Genomic DNA, 12,698 nt, shown 5'->3' with positions numbered 1-12,698 from the left:
AAAAAAATTGGTTTTGAACACTTTTAGTGTTTAGGCATTCACTACCTGTGCTGCCAAGGTTTATTGAAAGCAGCTGGATGCCTGCCTCTGTCCTCCTCCTTTCTTGGAATTGCTGCCAGAACAGGTAGTCAGAAATGGAAAGTAAAGAAATATTTGAGCATCTGTGCTCTCTCTCTCTCTCTCTCTCTCAGGAAAACATCTGTGGCTTCCATAGGAAGCACTCATTTTTTCCCATCAGCAAAGACTCTGGATACCCTTGGGTCCAGTTTTGGCACAGCAAGCCAAGTAGGATGCAGTTTATGGCTTAAAACTTATGAGAGAAATCATTCAGACAGTTCCATCCCTGGCAGAACACTGAGAGAAATTCCCCAGGCTGCAAGCCACATGTGGGTCTCTGACCTTTTATTAGCTCACCATGGGAGAGGTTAACAATTGTTCAGACTTCAGTCCTCCCTTTGACATACAAATACAACAATACCAAATAGCCTTTCCAAGACGAGCATATTCAGGGCACAACATGCTTTTCAATGCAGGGTTCAATGTAGGGGAGGAGAAACCCCAAAACAAAAGCCCAACCCAAAAACTTGGAATTAGAAAAGGATATGTTGCTATAAAACTGAAGCCTGGATTGGTATTTTTTCCAACATTCTGCCGTTGTTCACATTACTGTGATTTGTGACTTTTTAAAACCAATATAATCATGAGACGGAAACAAATTCTCACACCATTTTTAGCTCTTCATGTGGTCAGTGCCATGATTTATGGAACTAAGATTGCTCAACAGCTGGAGTGACATAAAAAATGCTTGCAATTATCTGATTTTTAAGGATGTCTGTTGTATTTATCCAAGTACATTGTTGTTGAGATTAAAAATAAACAAAAACGGATTCATTATTATTGATATGAGGGTTGTCAGAAAAGAAAACACAGAAGGCCAAATCCTTGTCTTTTTGAAATGTGTTTGTCTTCTCAGAAATTACTGTAGTAAATGAAACTGCCTTGGATTTTAGTAAAAGAGAGTTTGGAAAGTAACTTTTGTTTCTGGGGAAACAGAGTCCCCATTTTTTTTTTAACACCTAAGGAGCTACAAAGACTAGATGTCTTGCCCTGTACTGTGTAATCTATGGCAAAGTATGCAGATTGAATAGCCCAGAATTCCAGGCTTTTACCATAACTACTTGATTACTCTTTCAGTCTTAAAGGCAAATGATTTTTACTATCCAGTCCTGTGACTTTAGTGTAGAGTATGCTGAGTGTAAAATAGGATTGCGTTAGCTCATGCTTCTGCCATCAGCCTTTGCAGCTATTGTCTGAAGAGGCAATGCAAACTGATCTCTGACTGTAATAGTCCTATGACTTCTCTGATGGGAAGCAGCTTCATCCACATTCAATGCCAGAAGCTGCAGAGGGGGAGAAAGAAGCATCAGGTTCTGCTTTTCATACTTTTACCAAGGTGACAACCACATCTGAGACTGAAAGTGGTGAAGTCTTGCACAAGATTGGTTATTGCAAAAGAAGAGTTGTTAAATCATGGTTGTCCACTGTACTAAGCTGACATATCTTTATTGACCACTGCTGGCAACATAGATCTGAGTAAAAGTTATTTAGAGGTGGAGAGTACTTTTGTATTCATTGTGGATAAACAGAAATACCAGACTGGCAGAGATCCTGCACTGGAGAAAGATCAAGTACAGCCACACGATAGACATATGCCTGTCTAACCATTTACAGACCAACTTACATACATAGCTGATTCCAGTGCTTTATCATCCTTAAACCATCCATTATCTAATGAAAATTTTGGTTAGAAATGCTTGGCTTTTGTTTCCATTACCCTAAGTTTACTGTCTTTCCTATTTGTATTAGTCTTTTACATGTCAAAAGATTGATCTTACTCCCCTCCTGTGTATTTTCGTTTGTTTTCTCAAGAATACACATCAGAATTGCTTCAGGCTTTCCTACAGGTCCCTTTTCCTAAACCTTTCTATAATTCTTATAGTCTACTTCATGACTATATCCAGCTTATCTATGTTTTCCTTAGAAATTTCAGCATCTTTCAGTAGGCTGGATCAGTATATTAAATGCTTATTTTATATAATTAATATATAAAACATAATATAAAATAATATATATTATATTATCTTCTATTAATATCTTTCACATTAATACTGACATCTTTTTGTATCAGCACTTTTAGTTTGAGACATGTTTTGTCTCAATGAATGACTCTAAAACTCCAATTTTTTTCTGATGTACTCCTTCTTAATGATTATTCCTCACAGGATATTTGTGTATTTGGTTTCTCTCTAGTGTCTCCCATCTCTACCCAATTACATGTTTTATTCAGCATCTCCAGATTTTTAAAAAACTATTATTAATCTCAGATTTTCCAGGAAAAGAGAGGCATTTGAATTTTTGTTTTGTTTTTATATTTTAGAAATGTTCTAAGTGCCTGCTTTTTTCATCAAAATTCTGGTTTCTCTTTCATTTTGTGATATGATTTTTGATTCTTCCTTTCTGGGTGTTTCTTCTCCAGCTCAGTTGGACCTTCCATACAGAAGTCTCATTTGGACCATAGTCCCCTAGCTTTACTAGTAAAAAGTCACATAGATTACTTCCATGAAGTTTGGGCTTTTTTCTAACCTAATTAAACAATACAACTATATTGGCTTGACATAATAAGTAGGAATATGAATGATTTAGCTCATTTGAATAAATCTGTTGTTAATGTCAATAAAAACTTATTTTATATAATGGAAAGACGATGAGCTTTTGGAATAAATGGGAGTTTACCCGGGTAAGAACAGAAACAACAAACCATACCACAGGAGGAATCTTGAGAGCAGGGAAGAGAGAAACCAACAGCCAGGATATCTGCTTTTCCATGTAAAGGAATGGACAGAGGGCTGAATCAACCTCAGCATATTTTTCTTCTCCTTGAACTTAAAAACTTAAAACCAGTCACAGTTTACTGCCTTTGGCCTTAAAAGAGGGCTGGCCAGCAGGGTGGCTGTGTTCCATCTTTAACATGGACGTGATCTTCAATGGCAAGTTTTGTTCCTTTGTGGTATCAATGAATATTGACTCATTTTATTCATTCAGAAATTGGTGTACTTGATTTTTTTTTAAGTCTGAGAACAGACTTCTGTGCTCTCCATTTTTCAATTAAAGGATTCATTTCTCCTTATTACATGTTTGCTTGAAGAGCAATCTTCATCTAGAGTGACCTTTAGCCTTGATCTTCCCCTGTTTGTCTTGAATACTTTCCTGGTGTTTATTCACTGTACTGGAATCCCTTCTTCTTGTCACTCAATTGTTTTATCCCTCTCTGCACATTCTTAATCCTTTCTTTCACGTTTGCTGTTGGTCACAGTAGCCAGCTTTTCCCCAGCACGTCTTTTCAACATCTGCAGCAAAGTTTTTCCCATCAGTGATCTAATGTCTGTGGGTTATACTGAAAAGGCTGGGATTACTTTTTTAATATTTTTCCCCACATACAATGGAAAAATTTCCATTTTGGAGCTCATAGCTGACCAGTCTTCTCTCAAGAGGATATTTAGTATACCAGTGAGTAGAGATCATTTTGCAGCACCTTTGTCAGAGCTCTTTAGGCTGACAGAGAGCTCTTGGTTTTCTTCACCACCTGCCAGGGTGGTTATGCACTGCAGCTACACTCTGAAATGAGGGCATCCATACAGAAACAAAGAATATTTTATGTTTGCTAGTAATGGAGAGATTGGACACTGAATTGCTTCAGTATAGTATTGTATTAAACTGAAATAAAAATGAAAGTATTGAAGAGTTTGAACTGTGTCTGTAGATGCCTCTTTGGAAAATATTACACATCCAGGTACTATCTTCTCCAAATTTTGAAATGTTATGTTTTGCAATTTTTCTTCCATGTTCAAACTTTTTTTTTTCCTGTAGCTGTAATTTTCCTGTATTTTCAAGCAAGGATTAAGGCATAAAGGAGAGCTTCCTTTTGCATTTCTCCTTTAAATTAATTTCTCCCATCTTTTAAGTAAAACTTTATTCAAAGCAGGATTAAACAGTATGGTACTAAACATTTCTTACAGCCATGACCATAGAAAAAACATACCCTTACTCTTACATATAGGTACAGCCTTTCTAACTTAGAATACTGAATTTAAAAGCATTCAATTATTTAAGCCTAAGAGAACAATATAAATTTGATAAAATATAAGATCTGTGGAGTAATCTATCAATTAAAGTAAAATGAGCTTCATTTATTTTAATAAGGAAGATTAAAATGTTCTTTGTATATAAATTAAATTATATCTTTTGAAGTGAAATGCTTCTTTGCAGATGTCTGTTTAACCCTCCAAGTTGTGTTTGTGTTAGAAATGATGCAGTGGGGTATATGCAATTATGCTACAGCTGCTGACAGGTGTAAAAGTAAATGAGATGTTTCATCTCAATGGATGCAACTCCAGTTTAAATGTTTAAAATAAACTCAACAACTTCAGCCAAACTGAGACAGGACTATCTCAAATATTTCATTTCTGCAATGAGCAACTCTTAATAAGTCTCTCAATCTCATTTGGCCTGTTAGCCTGCAACAGATTAAACTGGTACGTTTACTGGTTGATTAAGTTTTTTATTTTGTTTTACTATCAGTTTTATTAACTTTTCTGAAAGCCTTATTTTTAATTGTGGATTTATCATATAATAATTGAGATAATTTCCATGGCTCTTCTTTCTCAAATTTGGGGTTAAATTGAGGCTCAAAAATTCATAACATCTAAAATACCAAAGGTGACATTCAGAATTAAGATCTTCTGAAACCGTTGATCTTTGAACTTGTTTTTTAGAACTGTTTTGTTAGAAACAGAACTAAAGCAGTATGAAAGAAGCTTTAAAATATTCTTGTGCTCTAGAATTGAAAATTTTGTTCACAGGCTTTATGAAACTTTTAAGCTCAGATGATGATAGATATATTCTAAATACCAATTTCTTTTTTTGGAAATTAGTTGCAAAACTATGAAACAGGCTTGGTTCAGAAGTTATTCTTAAATGTTTTTAAATGACATAAAGGATTTTTCTCTTTAACATGGTTTTACTTTGAGGTCAACTTGAAATAGATAAACATTTTATGATGATCTAGAAATTTCTAGATGGAATTAGGTAACACTGGGGAAGGTATTCTCAGATGTTTCAATAAAATAAGACACCTTTTGTACTGAAATGATACAGAGTTTATATGCATGTTAATGAGTATGATGTTGATAGTGTTTTCAGTTTGCATTAGCTCATCACAAGGTGAAGATTTAATAATTATTAACATATTTTGGAATTCCTATTCATATGACTGACAGGAAAGCTTCCCACTTCAGTAACTATTTTTGCCTTTTGGGGAATGAGGTAAAATCTTCCTAATCCTGGTGCTTAGGTTGTGAATTATTCCGTGACTCAAGAGAGAAGGTATTTCATAGGTAACAGTTCAATAGGATACATTTATCTACACAAGTGATTTGAGAGGTAGTGGACTGGCTTCTCCTGAGTGAAGAACATGATGCTAGATAACATGCTGCTTGCACATAAGCCATTTGAAGTCTAAATATAACTGCAATTGCACTGCCTGTGTAAAAACCCCCACGTATTTAACTGAGGAATGTGACTTGCTAGCTTGTGTGCAATGCCAGGAAAGACAGAGTCAAGCTGGTGCTGTGCTGAGATTTAGCAGCTTATGTGCTTGCTAGCTCAGGCATCTCTGCAGTGCACTTGATTTCGTACTGGGGATGTGTCCAGCTGTGAAAGCAACTGAGAAATAGATATTCTTTCTCCAGATCTTTCTTTGTCTTTTCTGGGTAGGTAATATAAGCCTTTTAAAGTATTTGGGCTTTTGCAGCCTATGTTTTCATGCATTATCTAGATTTAGAGTCTCAGACCATATTTTAATAAAAGAAGGAATGTTTAAAACATTTAACAGAATAAAAAGGAGGTGTATATATCTTCCCTATTTTCTCATTATTTGTTAATAATCAAGTATAAAACCAATGAGATATCTCATAAGAGGAGAAATCACTGTGAGTGAACTATCAATATGCTTTGAGAGTGTTGAAGATACTTGGATAAATCCTGTGTGTGCCAAAAGAGTCTTAGTCATAAGAGTCATAAAGTAATTGGGCTTGGAAGGGACCTCCAGAGAAAGTCTGGTTCCACCTTCCCTGCAGTGAACAGGGACATCAGATACGCACTTTGTTCTAGGTCAGGGGCATGCTGGATCTGTGAGTCCTGCTGCACCAGTAGTCTGAAGGTGTGTCATGAACCCTTGTGGAGAATTTCAAAACATCTGCTACTTTTACAGAAATCTTGAACAAAATCTATCAAGCCACTATTAATGTAGCTGTGCCTGTTGCCTTGAATCCATAGTTCCTTCACCAAAAAAAGAGAAATCGGCTTCCCACTTTCATCTGCATATATTTCCAAGTATAAGGGAGTCATCACACAGAGGAGGAACCTTCCTGTTTCCTAGCTTCTCTTTCCATCTATTATTATTGCAACTTTTTTTAAAGTGCAGTCTTCTTGGTCTGTGCACTGTACAAGATTAGTGATTTCTGGATTTGCTGCTAATGTTATGGCATTTCTCTACGAGCCTCAGACTGCTTGTCTCCAAACATTGTACTGAGAAAGAAAATCCATGCATTTGTTATCCAAATCCTGACTTCCAGAAATAGTAAACCTTTTCCCCCACTTATGAGACATAAACTTTCTATCTCCTCTGTGTATTTCAGCAACTGCAACAGTCATCTGTAGAGAAATGGGGGGTAAAATAATGGTATTGGTGAAAAATGCGTCATTTGGGTATTTGTGAAATCTGGACTAGTTTGTTCAATCATTTTGTTATTAATATTAGCAATTTTTCAGCATTTGTATCAGTTTATGATCTCTATCTTCAGTTGAAAAGGACAGTGACATTACCCAGACAGCCTTCTCAGATAAAGTCTGAAAATTACACTATCATTACTGTTGATGGTATGAAGTTATGTCTCGTACCCATGAAGAAGCCACGTCCAAATTTGTATATAAAGAACATAAAAAGAGCCTTAATCATGCTTGTTTTGTAACAGTTAAACGACTCTAACATCACGTTGACAACGCTCAGCATCACATTGAGAGGACTAATTATTTATCATATTTGCCAGTACCAGGTCCACTTTATGATGTGAACAGTAAACCTAATGAAGTATATGGATGTGCTGATTTTCTTAGCCCTTTCCAGAGCTAAGAATACATTATCCAGCACAGAGGTGTTCAGAGAATTCAATATAATAAGTATGCACGTTCATATGATCTTGTACTCCAAAGAGTTGTAGATTGTCTCTGCAGCAAAATTTGGAGTGAATATGTATGGGCAGAATCTGAGAAATGTCAGAGAATCATTGAGTGATTTAGGTTGGAAAGGATCTGAGGTGGTGTGGGTCGAGACTCTTCCCCCTCATTAAAGCAGAACTATCTTTGGACATTTGTCTACATTTTTAGACCAGTGTCTAAAGCTTTCTAATTCTATCCAGATGAAATCTGCAGGAGGAAAGAAAGACATCATGTCTAGGCATCTCAGATATACAAAGACATTACAGAAGAGAAAATGGCAGAAAACAACATTAGTGTTCAGCAACAAAGCTAATCATGCAGAAGTGGGTGCCTGAATTTAGCTAATGATTTTAAAGTACTTTACAGCCTAATAAACTTCGATTGCTCCAGTGGGAATTTCCTGTGAAGAGCAGACTCAGTCCTGCAGTCAATCCATTAGTTAAGCCATCTTTGTTCTTGTGAATAATGTTATTTGCATTTCTGCGATTCAGGGAGAGAATATGGGCTGTATAGAAATAGACTGTATGAAAGGAGGTAATGTAAATATTTGTACTCTACAAGCAGTTTAAAGGACACTCTATAATTAATCTGTAGTTACTTGAACAGGTAAATGTAACAAGTGTTTATATTAAGGTGGCAAAAAGTTTGTATTTAACTTGGCTAAATATAGGGTTTTGAGAAGTCCTGCTTTTAGATTTCTTCCATATATGTCTACTGTCCACAGCAATTTTAAGACAGAAGTGAAAGTATTGTTCTTATAACATATTGTTGGTGGGGGAAACTGCAGTTTAAAAAAGAAAAAGGTATAAATTCTCTCTTTTTATTTCAAAACCAGCTGAATCATTAAACCAATATGTGAATATTTTTATCGAAGGACAAATATTAATAGAAGAAGGAATGAGAATTTCTGTGAAAATAATTTAGAAAGTGAAATAAACCAAAAAGCACAAAAAACCCTAATTTGTTAGCATGTGAGAGTGTTGAGTAGAAAATAACAAAATATCTGCACATAGGATTCAGGAAGTATGTTTTCTCAAGGGCATTAGAAAAATACTGGTCAACTATAGTTCAACTTGCCTGGTGGAATGCTCTTTTGCTGCTTCCTGCTGCCCACACTATTGTCTGCTCAGAGTTCTGGCACGTATCGTCTCAGCTTTCCATTCCTGACATCACCTGATTGCACGATTCATTCAAGTGGGTCAAGCCTTGTAACTCTAAAATATGTAGCAGCAATCAAAAGAAACTGAACTCCAACCTACACAGCAAGTTTCTGCTTGGTAGCCCCATACAGCTGGCTCTGTTCAGGGCAGGTCAGCATTACAACAGTACAGACAGCCAGAATTGCTGTCATGCAAGCAAGGATGTGGCCCCTTAATTTTTTATCCTGATGTTTGGGTTTTTCTTAGCCCCTCCACCTCCCTGAACCTTGCAGCATTATTGTTTCCTGAAGGAGTTATTTCTATCAAGTACTGGCAGTCCTGACATTGATAGGCAGTGAACCAATACTTTTGTAGAATTGTGAAGCCAAACTAGTTTTGCAGATCGAGTGTGCAGTATATGATTTTCCATTCTGGATATAATAACTGCAATTTGAAATACCCCCCCACAAGGATTGATTGTGTGCTTTAGGAAATTCACAGTAAAGAATTTAATTAAGAAAGAAGAAATTGCATCACTTCATTTAAAAAAAGAGAAATTCACCCGAGATATTTTGTTCATTTTCAGGCTATAATAGCAATAACCATCTTTAGCTGAGGACATTTCCTGGGGCTTAATGGCCCATGGCTGTGCTTCTTCAGGTGATCATCATCATCTCCCAACAGTCATTAATCCCCTACAAATGCCCTGCACCTCAGTCATTAAATGTGCTTAAATGTGCTGCTTCTGAAAATGAAATAGTTCTATATTTAATGCATCTTCCAGGAATAGGAGTGATCTTTCTGAGGTGAGGAATGAAAGAAGTTTATTAATGTGTAGAAGAAGTAGTAATTATGACAAGTGAATAAGTTCTGTTTCTGGAGATTGCACAACAAAGAAGTTTTCCACAGTTAAGAGCATGTTGTATATAAGTCATTATTTTATGTACATCACGATTTACACTCATCTCAACTGCATAACAGCCAGATCAGAAATACAGATAGTTATTTGCAGTTGGATTTCTTCTGCAGAGCATCTCAGCATAGAAAAATCTAACAAAACATTGAGTGTGTGATTGCAGTACTGCAAAAAGGCTTTCCTTTGCATAGCTGTAAAAATAAAGCTATACAGCTTTACAAGGTGTTTGTGATAATGCAAGAAAATAAAAAGAAATTAAATCTTTCCTACCTAAAGTAGGAAACTCTTACAAAAAAATCTTTTGGTGAGCACTTTATGGGTCTTTTCTGCAAATAGGACCATAAGTACAGTGCCAACAGCATCATCAGAGGTTTTAAACACAGTAGGCAGCCTACCCCTGCTCAAGTAGCATTAAAGCCTTCAATGAAAATAATTTGAATTCATAAAAATTGAATGATAATTGGGGGATTTAAATTTTATCTTGTTTGAATTTTAATTATTCCCACATTGTGCTGTTTATCTTGTGCTACTAAGCATGTGTAGTGTACCCCTAACATACACGTCACATGAGGCCTGTATCTGTCCCAAAAAGATTCTGACAGGGATCAGAGCAGACCCTGCCTTCACTGAATGAAAAGTTAGTACCATTTGGGTATTATGGTAATTTATTATTTATGTTGGACATTCTGATCCCATGTACTACAGTGAGTGACTGTGTAGATAAAGACAGAAGTAGATCTTTGGCCATGCATTATTAAATGTTGAAAGTTAAATTATGTTAATGTTAAAATTAGAGCTCTCCTAGTCAGCAGTTTTAGATTGCAGATTGACCTGAAAAAAGAAATATTGCAACCTGACTCAAAAATTTCTTGTCAAAATTCTGTTTCTTTTATCAAGAAAAAAATTACATTATTAAAATATCTTTCAGGATAAACAAATTATTTTGTTTTACTCACAGAAAAAAAAAATCACTTCGGTAATCAATAACAACTGCCTTAATTTTGCAGTTTTCCAAGTTAGAGAAATTATTCCATGTGAAAGACAAAGGTTTCATTCATAAAATTTTAAATACAAAATATCACATGCACACGTGTGCATACACATTTTATCTTGCTTCATTTTGGGTTCTCAAAAGAACTATTACCCAATTTAGACTTTACTCTGAAATCTTTCCTACTTATGCTAATGCGATTCTCAGCAAATAAACTTCTGAAAACAATTTATAAGATCTCTCAATAAATTCACCAAATAAAAAAGTTACAAAACTAAGGACAAGATGAAGAGTATTGCACTTTTAAATTGTTTCCAATCTACCTTATATCTCATTCTGTAGGTTCTATCTCATTCTGTAGCAGGTTGAGGAATAAGTACTTAAGTATTGTATTGCAGTTAGAATACTTCTTTTGCTATATATCCTGTTTAAGGTTATTCGTACCCTATCATGCAACTTACAGTGTCAGCATTCTTCAGATCATTTATCAGAATTCAACAGGAATGTCCACAGCAAAGAGCAGCAGAAAAAAGCATGTTTTGCTAAAATGAATATATCAATATACCTAGAATTCTTGCGGGTTTTTTTTCTCAAGTTCTCTGTCTTAACCCATTCATTATGTTTACAGATCAATAAAATTAAAAAAAAACAAAACAAAAACCAAACAGAAACAGGCTGACCTCATATAATGTTTCTCATTCTCATTGTAAATTCTATGTTGTAGGTCTTGTTTTCCCTCTGTGCTGCATTCTGGGGAATCCAAATTATGAAGAGGATTACTTCATTCAAAGATAAACACCACTGAAGACCAGATCTAACATCACCTTAAATATGGAAACAGCACTTTAGAATAACCTTCTAAATTCCTTGGAATTAATCAACCATGAATCACGCTGAATTGCAATCAGTTCACTTATTAAATGAGAGATCTGTGATTTTTGTATGAAGGTTTGAAAGATTCCTAAAGGGGTATATGCATTTCTATTTGATTTTTTAATGAAATATTTCATTTCTTCCCAATTTAAATCAAATATCTATTCACAGCATAGATTTTTACGTTCATAGGATTGCAAATTCTTCAAAACCATGTAAAACTAATTTAATTTTGCAGTGATTTTGTTATTAATAATATGTGAAAAGTATTTTTCACAAGAGGAATAAATAAAATCATATCTGATGTAACCTGGTATAAAGTGATTGACTGTCTTCTTATTGAAGCTAAACATAAACATATGTGAATGACATTTTTTCTGTAATGATTAAATTACACCAGAATGTCCATGTCATGGCCAATTCAGTGTTCATAACATGCAGCTACATGAGGATGAGTAGTTGATGCAAGAAAATGATTAAAAACAGCATGATAAAATAACTCAACCTACTATGAGTTGAAACATCCTCAATAAAATTGGCTGATATATGTGTTGAATAATGTAGTCATGCAGTTTAGGCTGAATTATTTACAGATTCCACCTGTGTTGCCAACTTTAGATAGTGATCAAACCAGGATTTACACGTGGGTATCCTACTGACACTCACGTGACAAAATATTTGCAAGGCTGAGCCCTTAGTTTCTGGTAATTTCCTGCTGGGTAATGTCAGGGGAGATGCATGTCTTGTCTTTCAGAAGCTGTTGGAAAGACGGTGTGTACTAAGATAGGAAAATTAAATACAAATGGTAGAGGGAGTCTCCAAACAGCATGACTGGCAAAAATACTGGATCTAGGTTGTTTTTCTTTCCTCACACTCATCCAACTTTTTTTTTTTACTCCAAGCCTTTTAGAAGTGCTGAAAGTCAAGTAGCTAAAAAATGGAGTCCATCTTGGATGCTTCAAACTAGTAATAATACCTGGATTTAAAAATGAGTTTTAAGTTTGTGTTCAGGTTTTTTACCCATTTAATTTTCCTTTAAGATGTTAATGGCAGTCTAACAGACATCTCAGATTTAGACAACCTACTTTTAATTAACATGTATTTTCAGTCTCTAGCTGTAACAGGTGCCACTGTCTATGGAGCTGGATTTAAGAATAAATTTTCAGAAACATAGCATTGTTATTTATATAACATTGTTGCAATGTCTAGTGATTTTATCATCTTAAGTGTAAAATAGAATCATCAAAATGCTCAGATTGCAAGGTACCTTAATGATAGGTTATTTAATATATAATTTAAAAAACAACAGAATCTGATTCCAGAAGTATGAGAAAATCTACAAACTTTTTATGTGGCCCTACAACTTAGTACACCTATATTTTCCAAATTTGTAATGGTCATATGGTCAGTTTAATATGATATAACAAATAATCATATTGAAAGT

The 12,698-nt window shown here is 35.0% G+C and overlaps 1 protein-coding gene across 5 annotated transcripts in view; it reads left to right on the top strand.

The window, feature by feature from the left end:
- The window catches only part of AGMO (alkylglycerol monooxygenase), a 185,112-nt gene extending 173,358 nt beyond the window's left edge, over nucleotides 1–11,754 (top strand). The window contains exons 13-14 of one of the 5 annotated variants that reach the window (XM_033511871.1): nucleotides 9,061–9,134; nucleotides 11,106–11,193. In XM_033511871.1, coding sequence (XP_033367762.1) covers nucleotides 9,061–9,090 — 30 coding nt within the window. In that variant the 3' untranslated portion in view covers nucleotides 9,091–9,134; nucleotides 11,106–11,193. Of the gene's footprint in view, nucleotides 1–9,060; nucleotides 9,135–11,105 lie in introns of all 5 variants that reach the window. The other 4 variants (XR_004495796.1, XR_004495797.1, XM_015620011.3 and 1 more) reach the window with 4 other exon arrangements.
- The last annotated feature ends 944 nt before the right edge of the window (nucleotides 11,755–12,698 follow it).

Source organism: Parus major, chromosome 2, assembly GCF_001522545.3.
Source record: "Parus major isolate Abel chromosome 2, Parus_major1.1, whole genome shotgun sequence".
NCBI classification, from domain to species: Eukaryota; Metazoa; Chordata; class Aves; order Passeriformes; family Paridae; genus Parus; species Parus major.
This window is presented reverse-complemented; position numbering and strand designations above follow the sequence as displayed.